Genomic DNA, 19443 nt, shown 5'->3' with positions numbered 1-19443 from the left:
TGTAAAGGTATCTATCACCACCAGAACATACTTATAGCCATTCCGACAAGGGGGCAATGGACCTATAAAATCGATCTGGAGGTTTGTCCAAGGGCCGTTAACTGGGCGAGTATGCCGAAGTTGTGCCTTCTTAGAATACCGCTCCGGGTTATTCTGAGCACAAATCAGGCAATTCTCTATGTAGTGTGTTACATCTGTCCTGAGATTAGGCCACCAACAGAGTTGCCTGAGGTGCCTCGTGGTTGAATCAATTCCTTGGTGTCCGTGTTATCGTGGAATAAAGCAATCATTGCATTTCTATCCTGCTGTGGGACCACATAAAGTTGATCCTTAATGATCACACCCTCATGTGTGGTCAGTGCGTGTTTAAAGTGCTCGTACGCAGGCACAAAGTTTCCCTTGAAAACCTCCCTGAGGTCTCCATCCTGTTTCTGTGCTGCTACGAGATCTTTAACCTCTGTTTGTGAGACTTGTACTGCGCTCACAGGGGCGCTAGCTGGTGCGCTAGCTGGGGGGGTCCATAAGTGTCCTCTCCTGGAACCTGCCTTAGCCAATGCGTCGGCTTTTACATTCCCAGGGGGTGATGACCTATGGTGGCTGCGAACTTTTATTATGCCGAAGGTCCTGTCCTTCGCTCTCTTTAGAATATGCTGGAGTAGAGGGGCTGATGGAAGGAGTTTTCCGGCTGCGGATACAAAACCTCTTGTCCTCCCCGGGGTCAGAAAATCTGTTAGACTGTTGCAGACATATAAACTGTCCGAATATATGTCTGCTGGGCTGGGGAAAGAAGCGGGGTGGTCCACTATATAGGCTATGGCTGCTAGCTCTGCTGCCTGCGCGCCTAAGTGACCAGGTAACTTCAGTGCTATTTCCTCGAGAGCGCGCCCCTGCGCGTCCTCGACGTAGATGCCGCATCCAGTGATACGCTCACCATTTAAAAACTGTGGAGGAACCGTCCACGTATATCTTGAGGGGTCCACACGTGTCTGTGTGTGGGGGGCCTTGTGCGGGGTTTCCTAGCTTCCTGGGGGGTGTTTTTGCTATGAAGGGGCCTGTGTTATGCAGGGGAGCTACAATTTCACAGTCATGGGGCTGTCCGGGGTATTGGAGGTTGTCTGCTAAATATGTGTGTGTGCGTGTCCGTTTTACAGTAATGTCCCGTCCTTGTAAAAGTAGGGTCCACCTAGCTGCCCTAATCTGGCTAACTGAACCGTCCTTCAGTCGACCGTCTAGTAGTAGCTGTGTGGGTGTGTGTTCGGTTAGAATGGTGATGGGGTTTAGTCCGGTTATGTATGAAAAGTACTGTACTGCCCAGAAGACAGCAAGGAGGTGCCTCTCACAGGCTGAAAATCCTTGTTCAACCGGGTCTAACAGTCGGGAGGCATATGCCACCGGTCTTAGCTGCTCGTGCCGTTCCTGAAGCAACACGGCCGAGAGGGTCAGATCTGTGCTAGCTACCTCGATTGCGTACGGGGAAAGTTGGTCTGGGACTAGCAGCGCGGGTGCTGCACTAAGGGCTCGTTTTAACTCTTCCACAGCCTCTGTATGCTGCGGAAGCCATTCCCAGGGGGCTCCTTTCTTAAGGAGGTCTGAAAGTGGGGCGGCTTTTGTCGCGAATCCGTCTATGTGGTTCCGACAATAACCAACCAGTCCTAAAAACGACCGGAGGGCTGAAACATTCTGGGGAAGGGGCAATTTGACAATCGAATCAATTCTTTGAATTCGATCTCGCGTTTGCCGTGCGTGATGACTGTTCCCAAATACATCACTTTACTTTCCAATATCTGGGCCTTTCTGGGGTTAACTTTACATCCAATTGAAGTCAACAATTCCAGGAGTTCGGCCAGAAGCGAAATGTGCTCTGCCTTTGTGTCTGTCTGCAGTAGTAGGGTCGTCTACATACTGTACCAGACATTCGGGGCGGGAAAATTTTTCTAGTCCACTTGCCAGCTGTCGGTGGAAAATGGAGGGTGAATTGTGGAATCCCTGTGGGAGGCATGTCCACGTATACTGCTGAGTTTTAAAAGTGAATGCAAATTTGTATTGGCACGCTTTTGCCAATGGTATGGACCAGAATCCGTTACTGATATCCAATACCGTGAAGTACTTGGCGTTGAGACCCTGCTTGAGCATGGTCTCGGGACTAGTAGCTACCGTTGGGGCTACTGCGGGGGTAACTTTATTGAGTTCCCGATAATCGATGGTCAGACGCCATGATCCATCGGGCTTCCTTACTGGCCAAATAGGGGCATTGTTGGTGGAGGCTACCGTTCTCAGTACACCTTGGTCCAACAAGCTACCTATAACCTTTTCTATTTCCACCTCTGCTTCAAGGGGAAATCTGTATTGCTTTTGCGGTCGGGGGTCCTGTCCGGTAACATGAACTTGTCCAGTCATTCTGCCACAGTCATGACGGTGACTTGCAAATGCTGTCCTGTGTTTGTTTAGTAGTGCTTTAATTTGTCTGTCTGTGTGGAGTGTAGTCAGGTCAAATGAGTACTCTCCCACTGCGCTAATCCGATTAGCGTAGTCTCCTACTGTGAGGGTGGCTGGTGCTCTGTCTGCTCTTGCCATTCGCCAGACACACTGGTTTACTGGGTCGAACGATAAGCTGTGTGTGTTCATAAAATCAATCCCTTGGATGTGTTCTGCTGTCCTGGGAAGGTTTACTAGAACTACGGGGTGCCTTGTGCTAATGTTCCCTAGCTGAATTGCTATGGGTGCTGTAATGTGCCCCTGCTGCGAGTGTCCGGTGAACCCGCTAAGTGTAATGGTGGATGTGGTCGGCCACGTGTCTGCGTGTGCCGTGATTGTGGAGTTAATGGTGGTGCGGGATCCTCCTGTGTCCCAGAGTAATTCTATGGGCTTCCCTTTGACTTTCGCTGTGACTACGGGCCTCCCTGATGGATCCCATAGTGTGTCACAGACCCAAGTGGGGGAGCCCGAACACCGTCAGTCCGTCTCGTCCACATTGGTGGGTCTTGACTGTACTGTAACATTATGGATCGGTTTTGACTTATTGCGGTTCAGAGTGCCTGTCTGCTGGCCTCTCTGAGATCGCTGGGGTGCATTGCACTCTTTAGCCCAATGCCCTAACTGTCCACAGTTATAGCATTCCTGTCCTTTCTGCTGAGGGCTGCTCTTGCCTTCATTTACCCATGCGTGCTTCTGGTGCTCTCTGACTGCTTGGATATCTGCAGCAGCCTGAGCCTCTTCTGGGGATCTAACTTTGCCTTTTTCTTGAAGCGATTGCTCCCAAGCGCGGGACAATCTTTTCAGGACCCATTTCTCGTTATGGGCCTCTTCTGAGGGGTCATAGCTGTTGCAAGCTCTCTGTCCTGCTTCTGTTGCGTGGGAGATTATTGTGCGCGTCCACTTCACCATGTTTTCGCGGGTTAAATGCGCTCTATCTAGCTGTCCAAAAACTGCGCTGAAATGAATCCACAGCCTTCCTGCGAATGCTGTGGGGTGTTCGGATCTTTTCTGCCTGCATTTGTTTAACCCTTCTACTGGGTCACCTCTATTGTACCCTATGGCATCTAAAATGGCGGTGTGCATCTCCTCTAGGCTGCCTCCTGCCACGTTCTGGGGGTCGGGGAGGGCTGCTACTACACTTTGGTCTAAACTCAGCACGGTGAGCTTAACCTGCTCTCTCTCATCCAGGCCGTACATGGTAGCCTGCTGTTTTCACTTTTGCGAAAAATTGGTGGGGTCTGCGGTGGGGAGGAATGGAGTGATCTTTTCACACACGCGTCCCTTAGCTGGGTTACTGTTAAAGGGGTGGTGTAGGTTATGTCTGGGGCGCCTTCTGATTCGGCTTTTCTCTGCGTGGTTACGGGATTCATGGGTGCGGTTGTGGTCTGAGCTGTGGGGGGTTGGGGTGCCTGTCGTTTCTGCTGAGCTGCTGGCGCACATGTTCCCTGAACATAACTCTGCGCTGTCTCACTTAATTCCTGCCAATCTGGGGCGTTTTCCCCATCTAACTGTGCTCCAAAGGTGCTTTGGAAGCCATTCTGCACCGAAAGCAGAGATTGCAGTTCCGCAATCTGTTTCCTGCATTTCGCGTGGTCAACTGTGCTTTGTCTTTGTTCGGACTCGTTGCAGCATGGAGTGCTCTCAAAGCTGCTTTGAGATCAGAACATTGCCTCTGCAATGCCTCCACCTGCTTTTCTGATTCCTGTCTTATCAGAACGGCACGTTGCACGTCCTGATAGGCTTTCTCATACTGGGTCTGGGAACTGCTCAGATGAGCTAGACAAGACTGATGAGCCCTCTTGGCATTATCCACCTCTCTATCCTTCTCTGCCAACTTCCCTTTGAGATCCAGATTCTCCTTCTCGATGTCCCTGACATCGACTTTACTCATTCCTATTCCTCTCTTCTAAATCTGTCCGGAGCGTCCTGATGACCTCCTCTGCGCTCGCACTGTGCCAAACAGGACACAATCGCCATCGGCTTGCGTGCTTTACCTAGGTTCTTTTTGTGTATTTGAGAGAGGTTCTCCCACCAAGTATGACCTATACTCCCGGGACCTGTCTCCTCATTTGCACAAAACTCTTTCCAAAGGGGCCATCCCTTTCCTTGTAATATTTGCGGAGTTCCAGCTCCCACGTGGGACACTGGCCTACTCTGCTACTGTTTGCTGGTCGCTGCGACCACAAACCTTTCTGGATCCATCAGACGTTCCATTGCCTGCATGGCCATTTCCTCTGACTCTCTTTTTATAATTTGGAACAGGGGTTGTTGGGGTTGTGTTTCAGAAACGGGTACGGCTTACGCTATGTTCCGTTAACAAAACTACCGAAAGTTTGTCGCAACAAAAGGCTTTCAGTTTTACCTTACAGCCCTGTTAGTACGCATGCACTGAACACACTTCCGAATTACGCTTATTATTTTGAACACCGTGAATACTTGTGATCTCTTTCTTTCTCTGCAATTTGGAGTTCTAATTCAAATTTCAGGGTCCTGGGACGGTGTGGGGTTTCCACTTACAACCGAGTCCCGGCGGAGTCGCCACTAAATGTTGCACGTTTTACTATGGGCGTAAAACGCGTTTATTGGAGTGTATAACACGCCTCCGTATTCGACGTGTGCTTAACACTACTAGGCTCTGTTCTATGTATTTATTCAGCTCTGGAGTCGCCAGTTGCCGTATAGACAACGTCACAAGTATTCCAAGGTCAGTTCAAAGTAATAAAGACGATACAACCGATTAGTAAGGTTCAAACGATCAATATTTATTATACAGTTATAATAAATACTCATGCACACTAAGAGACTAAGCTATAACTAAACTTAAGTGAACAGAATACTTATCTAACAGGAACAGGCAAGGTCAGAGAACGAGGCCTTCGTCCTGGTCTTGTACTGCAGCCTTCAGCAAGCGTTCTGGTACTGGGGTCTAGTGGGCTTGAATCGCGTAGCGAGCGTTGAACTTACGGTTTTCGGCGGCTGGTGCTCAACGGCTGGAGTCAGGATGCAAGATGTCTATCAGGGCCGGAGCACGGGTTTAACAGACCGGGCTCTGTGGGGAATTTGCCTTTATACCCCTCTCTAAGGTCCTTGCCCCCTTCTAGGCGGGCTCTACCTTTCGTACCGATTGGGAGCGTTTCCAAACGGTTACCTTCGAAATCCTCCAATGCGGGGGCTTCCCCTCGATGTTGGGGGGTGGTTTCGATATTCGTTACTCTGGTGCCATCCTGTCTGCACAACCAATTAAGTGTTACATTGAGATGGAAATGTTGCCATTGTGTGTGCCTGGATCTGGGCTGCCTCATCAGAATGCTAAGCGCTTTGCCATTAACACCTTTGGCTTGGAGATCTTGCACCTGGCCAGAAACTGTTTGCTGCTTGCAAAATGCTAATTAGTTGAGAGCAGGCTGTCTGTTCTCACTAACAGGCTTTTCCTTCTGTCTTCCATTTTAGTTTGGCTCAGTGTCCCTTTTGCTTGGCCCGCTGGCTACAGGGGGGAAGGAACAGAGGTTGGGGGGAAGGAACAGAGGGTTGGGGGGGAGGATTTTTGTAAGATGAAGTGGAGGGGAGGAGCCAGGGAGAGGGGGGGTGGCTTGCAACGCATGGGTGTCATCTAAGGTACTCTTTCGGGGATTGGATGGCATGATGAATGTTCGGGGGGGGGGGGGGGGGGGGGGGGGGGGGGGGGACTCTATAGGTTAATGGTGACCATAGACGATTCCTAATTCCTTTCTCTTATTTCTCCTTTGTTTGTCCCACCGTGGGAGGATTTGTTCTATTTGATGCTTATATTGCCAGGTGGGTCGTTGCTTGGGGTGGTGGGAGGATGGGATCGTTGTTGTTGATAAGGAAATTGACTCTGTATTTGTTACCATTTACTGCTTGTGGGTGGGGTGTAAATTCTGGAGAAAATGTGAAAATGGTGAATAAAATTATTTTACAAAAAAAAACAAGGCCAAATAACGCACTACTGAGGAATTCTTTAAAAAAAATCATGGAATGCTATCATTTATTATGAGAAGAGTAAAGATGGTATGCTGCAGCTATTCAGAGCATTAGTACATCTCGAAGACTATGTGCAGTTTTTGTCTCCTTGTAAGGAAAGATGTAAATGCATTGGAGGCAGTTCAGAGGAGATTATCTAGATTGTGTTAAGATCCTAACTGATGTCGCTAGTGGATATTCGGGTCCCATAATGGAACCCTGGCTCAATAGAACACAACTTTTATTTTTTTGTTCAGAGACATGGATGAACGTATTCACAGGGAAATTAACTTTCAACAAAAGACTAAAACTTTTATTAAAGCTGAAAAGATTGACTCTAATACAATACTCCTTCACAGATGTACTCAGATTTTTATGGATAACACATGTTACAGAATATATCTTGTACTATAATGTTCTTGGTAAGTACACAGTTCATGTAAACCAACAGGCCAACTGTGGTCACTCAACAACCAGAACAGGGAGGTCTCGCCTTCCACGTTCTGTGAAGGCCGTACTAAGAGGGGAAATTACCGCTTTGAAAGTGCGAAGAGATAGGGAGGAAAGGGCGGCTAGGCGGCAGCTGGTCGACTCCATACTGGAGGTAGACCGTAAATACTCCGAGGCCCTGACTGTAGAGCTCCTGGCAGAGAGGAAAGAGCTACAAAGGAACTTTGATCAACTCCGCCAGGCACGTGGGACCCTATACGAACACGGAGACAAAACCAGCCGCCTGTTGGCACACCAGCTGAGAAAGCAGGCAGCCACCAGAGAAATTTCAAAAATCAGGGATACCAGAGGCACATTAGAAACAGAACCAGAAAAGATCAAAATCTTCAAGGCCTTTCACCAAGGGCTGTACACCTCAGAGCCCCCAATGGGGGAGTCCGGGATGAAACGGTTCCTTGATGGACTGGACATAGGGAAGGTCAGAAAACAGGGCCTGGAAGAACCACTGGCACTGGGAGAGATCATGGACAGCATTAGCTCCATGCAGGCGGGGAAGGCGCCGGAACCAGGCTGGTTCCCGGCAGACTTCTACAAAACATTTGCGACAGCGCTGGCCCCGCACCTACGGATGATGTTCACAGACTCGCTAGCTACCCACGCTAGCACAGGCCTCAATCTCGCTGATACCTGAGAAAGATAAAGACCCAACGGAACGTGGGTCATACAGACCCATCTCACTGCTCAACATAGATGCCAAAATCCTAGCCAAAAGGCGAGAAGACTGCATACCATATGTGGTACAGAGGACCAGACGGACTTTGTCAAAGGTAGACAGCTTACCTTGAACATCAGGCGCCTGCTGAACATGATAATGATCCCATCCAGGAAGAGAATACGAGATGATCGTCTCCCTAGACGCAAAAAGGCCTTCGACAGGATCGAATGGAAATACCTTGTAGAGGTACTGGAGCGGTTCAGGCTTGAAACAGGGTTTGCCTCCTGGGTCAAACTCTCCCATGGCGAGCGTACGGACCAACAACACCAACTCCCAATACTTCCAGCTGCACAGTGGCACCAGACAAGGATGCCCACCCAAAGCTTGCTTTTTTTAAAAATAATTTTTATTGAAATTTTTACAAAATATAAACATCTTGACTCTATTAACAAACAACCGCGGTCACACCCCAAGAACAATACCCCCCAACTTCAAGAGCAACTCCAAACAAAAGGAAAAAGGAAAAGAAAAACAACAAAGCACCCAAACAACAAAAGGGAAAGAGAGAGCACCCGCCACATCCCGCAGACCCATGTACACAGTTCTTCCTCCCCCAATCCAGACCCCCCGGGTTCCTGCTGCTGTCTGCCTATTTCCCTACTGATCCCTCAGGGCAAATTTCACCCTCTCCAATTTAATGAACCCCGCCATATCATTGATCCAGGACTCCACGCTTGGGGGCCTCGCATCTTTCCACTGGAGCAAGATCCTCCGCCGGGCTACTAGGGACGCAAAGGCCAAACACCGGCCTCTATCGCCTCCTGCACTCCCGGCTCCACTGCCACCCCAAAAATTGCGAGTCCCCAGCCTGGCTCGACCCTGGATCCCACCACCCTCGACACCGTCCTTGCTACCCCCTTCCAAAACTCCACAACGCTGGGCACCCAAAACATATGGCCGTGATTCGCTGGGCTCCCCGAGCATAGCACACCTGTCCTCGCCCCCGAAAAACCTACTCATCCTCGACCCAGTCATGTGTGCCCTATGCAGCACCTTGAACTGTATGAGACTAAGCCTCGCACAGGAAGAGGAGGAATTCACTCTCTCCAGGGCGTCCGCCCATGTCCCCCCTCAATCTCCTCACCCAGCTCCTCTTCCCATTTACCCTTCAGTTCCTCCACTGAGGCTCATCTACCTCCTGCATTACCTGGTATATGTCCGAAATCCTCCTCCCTCCAACCCACACCCCGAGAGCACCCTGTCCCGTACCCCACGTGGGGGCAACAAGGGGAACCCTCCATCTGCACCTGGCAAACGCCCTAATCTGCATGTACCGAAACATGTTCCCCGGGGGGAGCCCAAACTTCCCCTCTAACTCCCCCAAGCTCGCGAACCTCCCCTCCACAAACGGATCCCTCAACCTCCTAACCCCTGCCCTGTGCCAGCCAGAAATCCGCCATCAATGCTCCCTGGAACAAACCGATGGTTCCCCCGTATCGGGGCCTCCATCGAACCCCCCATTTCTCCCCTGTGCCGTCTCCATTGCCCCCAAATTTTGAGGGTAGCCGCCACCACCGGGCTCGTGGTATACCTCCGTTGGAGGGAGCGGCAACGGCGCCGTCACTAGTGCCTCCAAGCTCGTGCCCACACAAGACGCCGCCTCCATCCTCTTCCATGCTGCCCCCTCCTCGTCCATTACCCACTTACGCACCATCGCTGCGTTGGCAGCCCAATAGTACCCACAGAGGTTGGGCAACGCCCAGCCCCCCCCCCCCCCCCCCCCCCCCCCCTATCCCTGCCTCGTTCTGGAACACTCTTCTAACCCTCGGAGTCCCATGCGCCCACACAAATCCCGTGATACTACTGTTGACCCTCCTAAAAAAGGCCTTCGGGATAAGGATGGGAAGGCACTGGAACAGGAACAAAAACCTCGGGAGCACCGTCATCTTAAGGACTGCACCCTCTCGCCAGTGACAGCGGTAACATATCCCACCTCTTAAACTCCTCCTCCATCTGCTCCACCAACCTTGTGAGGTTGAGCTTGTGCAGGGCCCCCAACTCCCGCCACCTGGACCCTAGGTACCTGAAGCTCTTCCCTGCCTGCTTCAATGGGTGCCTACCAATCCCTCCTCTTGATCCCCCGGATGCACCACAAACACCTCACTCTTTCCCAGGTTCAACTTTTACCCCGAGAAACCCGAATTCACTAAGAATCCTCATCCTCCGGCATCCCCCCCCCCACCGGATCCGCCACAAACAGCAACAGGTCGTCCGCGTACAGCGACACTCTATGCTCCTCCCACCCGCACCAGGCCCCTCCAGTTCCCTGACTCCTGAGTGCCATGGCCAGGGGCTCAATTGCCAACGCGAAGAGCAAGGTGTACAGGGGGCACCCCGTCTCGTCCCCGGTACAGCCAAAAGTACTCCGACCTCCTATTTGTGGTACACTCGCCATCGGGGCCTCGTTAGAGCAGCCTCACCACCGGATAAACCCCTCCCCAAACCCAAACCTCTCCAACACCTCCCACAAATACTCCACTCAACCCTATCGAAGGCCTTCTCCGCATTAATGCCACCACTATCTACCTCCCTTCAACAGCCGGCATCATAATGACGTTGAGGAGCCTTCGTACGTTGTATCCAGCTGCCTTCCCTTCACAAACCCCGTCTGGTCATCATGAATGACCCCGGGCACGCAATCCTCTATTCTAGTGGCCAGGATCTTTGCCAGCAGCGTTCAGCAGCAAAATCGGCCTATATGATCTGCACTGCAGAGGGTCCTTGTCCCGCTTCAGGATCAAGGAAATCAGCGCCCGTGACATAGTTGGGGGCAAAGCCCCCCCTCCCTTGCCTCGTTAAAGGTCCGGACCAACAGGGGGCCCAACAGGTCCACATACCTTTTATAAAATTCCGGCGGAAACCGTCCGGCCCGGTACCTTCCCCGACTGCATGCTCCCTATCCCCTTGACCACTCCTCCAGCTCGATCGGCCCCTAGTCCTCCACCTGCTCTCCTCCACCCTCTGGAATCGCAGCTGTCCAAGAAGCACATTCCACCCCCTCCACCGGGGGTTCAGACCGGTACAGTTCCCCATAGAAGTCCCTGAAGACCCCATTAACATCTACCCCCTCCGCACACCTTCCCCAGCTCCATCCATCACTCCCCCAATTTCCCTGGCCGCATCTCGCTTCCGGAGCTGGTGCGGCAGCATCCTGCTCGCCTTCTCCCCGTATTCATACACCGCCCCTGTGCTTTCCTCCACTGAGCTTCCGCCTTTCTGGTCGTCAGTAGGTCAAATCTGGCTGAAGGCTACGCCTCTCCCCCAGCAATCCCTCCTCTGGGGCCTCCGCATATCTCCTATCCACCTGCACCATCTCCCCTATCAGTCTTTCCCTTTCCCTCTGCTCCCCTCTCCCTATGGGTTCGGATGGAGATCAATCCCCCTCATCACCGCCTTCAATGCCCCAGACCGTCCCCACTCGAACCTCCCCGTTATCATTGGCCTCAAGGTACCTCTCGATATCACCCCGAACCTCTCGGCACTCCTCATCTGCCAACAGCCCCACCTCCATGCGCAGAGCGGACGTTGGTCCTCTCTTCCCCCAGCCCGAGATCCATCCAGTGCGGGGCATGATCTGAAACGGCAATGGCGGAGTATTCCACATCCTCCACCCTCGACACCAACCCCCTGCTCAGGACAAAAAAATCAATCCTCAAGTAGGCCTTATGTACGTGGGAGAAAAACGAGTATTCCCTGGCCCTTGGTCGCAAACCTCAGGGGTCCACCCTCCACCCACCCCCCCAATCTGGTCCATGAATCCCTCAGCACCTTAGCCACCGCCGGCCTCCTGTCCGTCCGGGACTTGGATCGATCCAATGGGGGATCCTGTTGAAGTCCCCCCCATGATCAGGCCCCCACCTCCAGGTCCGGAATGCGGCCCAACATACGCCGCATAAACCCCGCATTGTCCAATTTGGGGCATAAACATTCACCAAAACACCGCCCCCTGCAGCTTGCCACTCACCGTCACATATCTCCCGCCATTGTCAGCCACCACATTTAATGCCTCAAACGACACCTTCTTCCCCACCAGGATCGCACCCCCTTACTCTTCTCATCCAGCCCTGAGTGGATATATTGGCCCACCATCCCTTCCTCAGCCGAACCTGGTCCACCACTCTCAGGTGTGTCTCCTGGAGCATGGCCACATCCGCCTTCAGGTGCGCAAATACCGGGCCCGTTTGACCGGCCCATTCAGCCCCCTCACATTCCAGGTTATCAGCCGGATCCACGGGCCCTGCCCCCTCCCCTGCCGATTAGCCATACCCATCCCTTGCCACCCCGGCCAGCGTCCCCCGCTCTGCCAGTTTCCCACAGCGGCAACTCCCCCCCACCCCACCCCAGGCTAGGACCCCTCCTAGCCACGCCCCTCCCTCCACAGCACTCCCGTGAGCCAGCTAACTTCTGCTGACCCCGGCGACTCCCGCCCTACCTTCGGCTCTCCCAACGGGGACTACCCATCTCCATTGTGCCCGTCAACGGGTCCACCCTCCCCCGCTCTTGCGCGGGAAAAGAAAACAGCCAGCAACGACCCGTGCTTCTCAGCCTCGGCCCGCCCCCACCATCTCACAGCGCGGGAAACCCGCAGAAAGTCCGCGCTTTCGCCCTGCCGGGCCCCGCCTCCCATTGTCAGTCCCCCCCACCAGCTCCCGAACTCCCGTTTACCCCTCTGCCCGAACCCGTCCACCTGATCCCTGCTTAAAAACCCCTATAGAAAAAACAGTACGACATTCTTACACTACACCAAGCAAATGCAAATACAATATTATACAATACAACATCCCCATCCTAGACCCTCCGTTTGAGTCCAATTTCTCGGCTTGTACAAAGGCCACACTCCTCCGGGGACTCAAAATAGTGGTGCCGATCCTTATAGGTGACCCACAGACGCGCCGGCTGCAACATGCCGAACTTCACACTCCGTCTGTGGAGCACCGCCTTCGTCCGGTTAAACTCTGCCTCGCCACCTCCGCACTCCATTCCTGGAAGATCCGCACCTCCGTGTTCTCCCACTTGCTGCTCCGCTTTCTTGGCCCACCGGAGCACACACTCACGATCCACGAACCAATGAAACCTCACCAACACCGCCCGCGGCGGCTCGTTCGGCTTGGGTCCTAGCCAGAATTCTGTGGGCCCCCTCTAACTCCAGGGGCCCCTGGAAGGACCCAGCCCCATCAGCGAGTTTAACATGATCACCACATAGGCCGCTAGGTCCGACCCCTCCAGCCCCTCGTGAGGCCCAGGATCCGCAAATTCTTCCTCCTCGACCGGTTGTCCAGCTCCTCGAACCGCTCCTGCCATCTTTTATGGAGCGCCTCGTGCATCTCCACCTTCCCGCCATGGCCACGACCTCGTCCTCCCTTTCGGAGGCCTGCTGCTGCAGCTCCCGGATCGCAGCCCCCTGGGCTGTCTGGGTCTCCATCAGTTCCTTGTTGGTTACCTTGATGGACTCCAGTAGCTCCAACTTCAGATCCTGGAAGCAGCGCAGCAGAATTGCCTGCTGGTCCTGGGCCCACTTCCTCCGCTCCTCAAGGCCTTCGCCGGCCGCCATTTTTTCTTCCTGCCCCGTTTTTCAGAGGCACTTTCCTCGGTTTTTTTCTGCCCCGCTCCTGGTCCGGACTATGGGACGTTGGGGTCGACTCCTGTCGTCTTCCCCGTTGTGATTTGCCGCTGCAGCTCCGTTGGGGGCCCTGAAAGAGCCCCAAAGTCCGTTCTCCGCGGGAGCCGCCGAATGTGCGGCTTAACTGTTCATTGCCGCCACGGTCTGCCCACCCAGAGCTGCAGACTGGCTGTCCGACCTCTCAGAATCTCTTCAAATGGAGAAAATCAAATTCGTCAACCGAGGGTCAGACGACGGCTTCCACAGAACGTGGGAGCCATTCACCCAATTGTTCCGGGACCTGTTTGTGGCCAATGAACAAGCAGAAGAATAGCCAGGTAGCCAAGAATCAGGGCAAAGTAGCCACGGCACGAGAGGGAGGGATAGACCGCGGAGTGGGGGGAACAGCTAAACCTAAGAGGAAACCACGGGGGGGAGGCGAGAGAGAGAGAAAGAGTGAAGAGACCGGGAACAATAGAGGAGAACCAGAGAGGTGGGGGGTGGGGGGCAGGGGGAATTATTGCCGGGGAAGGGGGGCACGGCAAACGATAAGGGGGGATACAGGAACAGAGAGCAAGGAAAATCCAGGCGAAAGACAGGACGAACGGCTGAAGCGGAGATGAACGCGAAACGACAACGGCAGTGAAATCCGTCGGGAGAAGCAAGTGACAACGCCAACACCAGACCCATTCGTATTGCCCTCTGTAATTGTTTCTCCGGCACCCAAATGTATATCTACCTCCCCAGTCCGTTTTCCCCCCCACACAAACAGATGCCTACTTATGTGTTATAAATAATATTGCCAATTATACAGTGTTGCTGCTGTTGAGGTAGTGCATAATACCTTACCAGTTATTTTATTTTCTATTTTTTTTATTTATTTTTTTTTGGTATGTTTGTGTGTGCCTTCTCTCTCTTCTCTCTCTCTTTTTTATATATATATATTATATATATTCTGTGTGCGTGGGTTTCCTCTGGGTGCTCCGGTTTCCTCCCACAGTCCAAAGATGTGCAGGTTAGGTGGATTGGCCATGATAAATTGCCCTCAGTGTGGGTGGGGTTACTGGGTTATGGGGATAGGGTGGAGGTGTTAACCTTGGGTAGGGTGCTCTTTCCAGGAGCCGGAGCCGGTGCAGACTCGATGGGCCGAATGACTCCTTCTGTACTGTAAATTCATAATAACTGTAAATATACTTGTTCAAAAACCCAATTTAAAACATTTATAAAAAAAGAACTGGTCAGTCAGATATACTACACTCTGAAACTAAGTGGCAGATGCCACCCAACAAACTACTGTGGATCCCTCCCACAGGTGCTTATCACATTGTGAGATCACTGGGATCTGACTTTCACCCGAGTGTTTCCAAACTACATTCTTAAAAAAATCAAGTCTTCAATCTTCCCAAACAATTCTTTCTTTCCGATGCCTTCACCAAGAATCCACTTCCAGAATTTCAGTCACATTTTCAGTATTCCTCAAATTCATGCAATCTCTCAGGTACCCAGCCATACCACTGCTTCACAGGCTGTATTAAGGTGTCACCAATCTTAGGATTACTTCAAATTTTTGGCTTCTCACTAGCCAACTGCGCCTTGCAACTCTATAGTGGTTTTGCATTGTAAACCTTTAATTACAGTGTTTGCGCAGTTTAAAATTAAACGAAAACCTACAGGCACCTTGTTTAACATGAAGCTAACTAAAGTTGTAAGTGTTAGAAACACTAAATTAAACTTACTTAAAAGCAATACCTCCTTCAAATACTCACATATTAATTTAGATTATTTAAACTACCTCTGTTTCCTGGCAATTGATACTTGAAATGGACAGGTTGTCTTATGAGGAAAGGTTGGACAGGCTGGGCTTGTATCCACTTGAGTTTAGAAGAGTGAAGGGTGACTTGATTGAAATATATAAGATTCTGAAAGGTCTCACAAGGTGGATATGGAAAGGATGTTTCCTTTTGGGGTAAGTGCAGAACTAGAGGGTACTGTTGTAAAATTATGGGTCACCCTTATAGGACAGAGATGAGGTGAATTGTTTTCATTCAAGAGTTTGTGCGACTTTGGGACTTGTGCCTCGAAGGTGGTGGAGGGGTTGAATATTTATAGGCAGAGGTAGATTGATCCCTTGCCTTAATAATCAAATGTTATTAAGAGTAGATGGGAATGTGAAACTCAAAACATGAACATTGAATGGCGGAGCAGGCTAGAGGAGCTGAATGGCCTACTTCGCTCATTTTGTTCATTTAAACAAACAGGATATGATCACGCTACCAGGGGTCCTCGATTGGCAGGATTCAATACATCTAATATATCATGAGCTGGCTTTCTTTGCTGTATCATGTCTCCCCCCCCCCACGGTGAGGTGTACACTGGGTCTGGACCAACTTGAATCTGACAAAGGGAACCCGCCGGTGAGTACAGCCCCAGCAAGGAGAGGGGCATTCCTGGGCAGTACTAGGGGGAAGTTCCATTGGTGGGTGTTGGGCAGTACCAGAGAGCAGTTCCACGAGTGGTGCTATATGGCTTGGCTTCCTTTGGGAAGGTCTGTGTGGGGTGGGGAGTGGTCACTGTGTGCATGCATGGAGGGAGTCCTTGGTGTCTGTGGTGGGCAGATGTTTGTCTTAATTTTTTTTGGTTAGATTGGGGCACGAGATGGCATGGGGTGAGCCTCCAACAGGTTAGGTGGATTGGCCATGTTAAATGCCCCTTAGTGTCCAAAGATGTGGATGGAGGTTGGGTTGAGGGGTTATTAGAGGGCGGGGGAGTGTGCTTGGGTGGATTGCTTTTCAGAGGGTTGGTGCAGACCCGATGGGCCGAATGGCCTTCTGCGCTGTAAGGATTCTATGATCAAACATTTCTATGTTTCAGTTTTTTATTTACTCATATTGACAGATTATGAATGATAATTAATATAAATTCTTAAGTTTGGTTTTTACTTTGTCCTGTTGCTGCCAAATATTTATGGGACTAGATTAAACATGTATTTCGTCCCCTCAAGCATTACCCGTGTAAAGGTTGACTTCGTGACTTTTGGCCTCAACATTACATTTACACAAGTGTATACAGTAAGAAAATTATATTTACAAGCATGACATGGATGCACTATTAATTTAAGTAAAACGTCTTACAACACCAAGTTAAAGTCCAACAGGTTTTTTCGACTCACAGCTCCTTCCTGGGTGAAGGTTATCAAGAAAAACAGTTTGTGGCATGTGACGAAAGTTGAGGGACAAGTCAGCCAGGTTCTAATTAATTTTACCTGAAAATGAATTACTCTTTTGAATTGATTTGTTTTTCAATTTTCATGTTTGAGAAATAACTGATTTGAAGAAAAAATGTACACGGTGTCTAAGTTTTACAATGTTACGTATTATTTGAGACATTGGTGGACTGGTGTCTGATGTAATATGCTATTAAATAGTTTAATAAAGTGTTTTACTTGTTAACTTCTGGCGGCTGTGAGTAAAGAGTCAAAAGTTCTGCCCCTTTCCCAAACACTTTTATTTCCCTTGAACACTATACAAAACTCTATCACCACAAGTGCCACCTTCAATCTCTTTACATATCAGTGTCAATTATTGGATACTTAGCATCAATTTGACATGTAATTGGAATGTCTCTTAACCCATTCCTAACATCACTGTCCTTTAACAACTTATCTAGCTCACTCTCTTCCTTTATTTAAGACACTAATTAAATCCGGCCTTTCATCAAGCTTTGGTTATGTGGCTCAATGTCATATTTGTTTTCTAATGCTCCCGTGAAGCATCTGGAATATTTTATCATGTTAAAGCTGCTATACAAATATAAGTTGTTTTGTTTGTCTTATATTTTCAAAATAAGCTTTCTTTTTAATAGCCCGTCTTCCAACCAGTACTAGCTGCAGAAGATTTTCAAGTCTTTAAGTCACTGATGTTACAGAAAAATGTTGAACTGCAATTACAAGCTCTTCGGATGATTCGAGAGAGAAATGGTAATAAGTGAAAGCAAATGTTAAATTTAGTTATAACCTAGTATTATTCGCATAGAATTTTTAAATTACTGAGTCACTGATGATGATGCCTCAAAAATGAAGTTTGACTGTAAGCATTACTTGGTCGGACGTTTGCAGGATTTTTCTGGAAAACGTCCAACATTGTATGAAATGTGGTCAAGACATTGGGCAAACTCTTCTGGTCTCGCTGATGGCACCCTGCCATGGATTCCTTGGCGGCATGAGGTGGCTGACTTGTCCCTCAATTTTGTTCACATGCCACAAAACTGTTTTTCTTGATAACCTTATCTAATTGAAACCTTTCAACTTTGACTCATATCTACAGCCTTTGGTGGACTGAAAGGCACCCATCTGCTATACTTTGTATTAAAAAAGTGCTCTGCTTTCACCTGAATAGGTTGCATCTAATTTTAAGATTGTGATCCTAGCTTTGGATTCCCAGCAGAGGAAATAGTTTCTCTATTTGAGGGATGAGGAGTGACTTGATTGAGGTTTATAAGATGATCAGGGGAATAGATAGAGTAGACAGTCAAAGACTTTTCCCCGGGTGGAACAAACCATTACAAGGGGACATAAATTTAAGGTGAATGGTGGAAGACATAGGGGGGATGTCAGAGGTAGGTTCTTTACCCAGAGAGTAGTGGGGGCATGGAATGCACTGCCTGTGGAAGTAGTTGAGTCGGAAACATTCGGGACCTTCAAGCGGCTATTGGACAGGTACATGGATTACGGTACAATGATGGGGTGTAGGTTAATTTGTTCTTAATCTAGGACAAAAGTTTGGCACAACATCGTGGGCCAAAGGGCCTGTTCTGTGCTGTATTTTCTATGTTCTATTCTATAAAATCTGTATATCATTGTAAATGTCTCAATTAGATCCCCCACATAACCTTTAAAATTCAAGGGAGGACAATGGGGTGATTATCCGTTCCAGTTTTCAGTGGGCAGGAAAGCCGGTGGGGCAGAGAATCCAATGGGAATCCCCAAACGGCTTTTATAATGGTGGGATTTCCCATTGACATTGTCCCCAACCCCTGTCAATGACATAATAGGGTTCTGGCCATGAGAAAGGTTGGGACATCCATTACCATACATTTAAATATCATGAACGGGCTTCCCTGCTGCATTATTCTCCCTCCCACGTAAGGAATTCCCATCCCTAATGATGTGTTATTACGTTGGTGGGGACTCCTGAATGGACCCCACTGGGGACGCACAGAGAAGTACAGCCCAGGGGGATGGGGTCAATGTTTTATGTAAACTATCTATAATATTCTAATCTTAAGTATTTGGTATCATTTCTGGTGATTCTGCACTGTACCCTCCAAAACCAATATATTCATTGGAAATGACGTCCAAATTTGAACTCTATTTCAGAATGGGTATGACCAAGGCTCTGTACAACTGAAGCATGACTTTCTTCCCTTTGTATTTCAAACTCCTTGAAATGTGCCAACTTTAAATTTGCTTTATGCATATCTTTCTGAATTTGTGCACTAGCTTTTAGTGATTGTGTACCTTAACACCTAAATCCCTTGGCTCCAGTTTCTAATCGCTCGCTATTAAGAAACTTTTGATTTGTCTTTCTTAAATCCAAAGTAGGTTACTTCACATTCCATCTCCCACAATTTTATGCACTCATTCAATCTATCCGTGTCTAATTTGTAACCATAGCTGCGCTTTCACTAAGACTCCTAACTCAGTAACATCACCCCTACCTCAGCTCATCTACTGCTGAAACAGTGCCTTTGTTACCTCTAGACATGACTATTGTAATGCACTCCCACTCACCCAAAATTCCTCCCCCCCCCCCCCCCCCGAAGCTGGCACGATGGCTTCTGAGGGTAAGTGAGGAGGTGAGTAACCAGTTCCATTGTCCGACATACAGAGCCTTGCTGTGCCTTCAATGCTGAAAATCAAATTCACTCCCTTGACTGTGACCAGCCTCTAGCTTCACAGCTGAAGGATTGCTAATAAGGAATTTGCTTTGTTAGTTGTGAGAGCATTTCACAGCTACAGGTTGTATTTGGTGCTTGCTCCTGCTGGTGGCTGTAAATGCCTGTAGGCTGCTGTTGCTGTTTCCTTCCTTTTTTCTGTAGCCGGAAAGAAAGCCATTTTTGTCTAAATAACTGGGTCCTGGAACACTTGTCAGGAGGACGCATGAGT

The 19443-nt window shown here is 49.7% G+C and overlaps 1 protein-coding gene across 1 annotated transcript in view; it reads left to right on the top strand.

The window, feature by feature from the left end:
• cfap36 (cilia and flagella associated protein 36) overlaps positions 1–19443 on the top strand; it is a 241130-nt gene that overhangs the window by 60618 nt on the left and 161069 nt on the right. The window contains exon 4 of the mRNA XM_038809714.1: positions 17142–17256. Coding sequence (XP_038665642.1) covers positions 17142–17256 — 115 coding nt within the window. The remainder of the gene's footprint in view (positions 1–17141; positions 17257–19443) is intronic.

Source organism: Scyliorhinus canicula, chromosome 1, assembly GCF_902713615.1.
Source record: "Scyliorhinus canicula chromosome 1, sScyCan1.1, whole genome shotgun sequence".
In the NCBI taxonomy this organism is placed as follows: domain Eukaryota; kingdom Metazoa; phylum Chordata; class Chondrichthyes; order Carcharhiniformes; family Scyliorhinidae; genus Scyliorhinus; species Scyliorhinus canicula.
The sequence above is the reverse complement of the archived record's forward strand: the minus strand, read 5'-3'. Positions and strand labels throughout refer to the sequence as shown.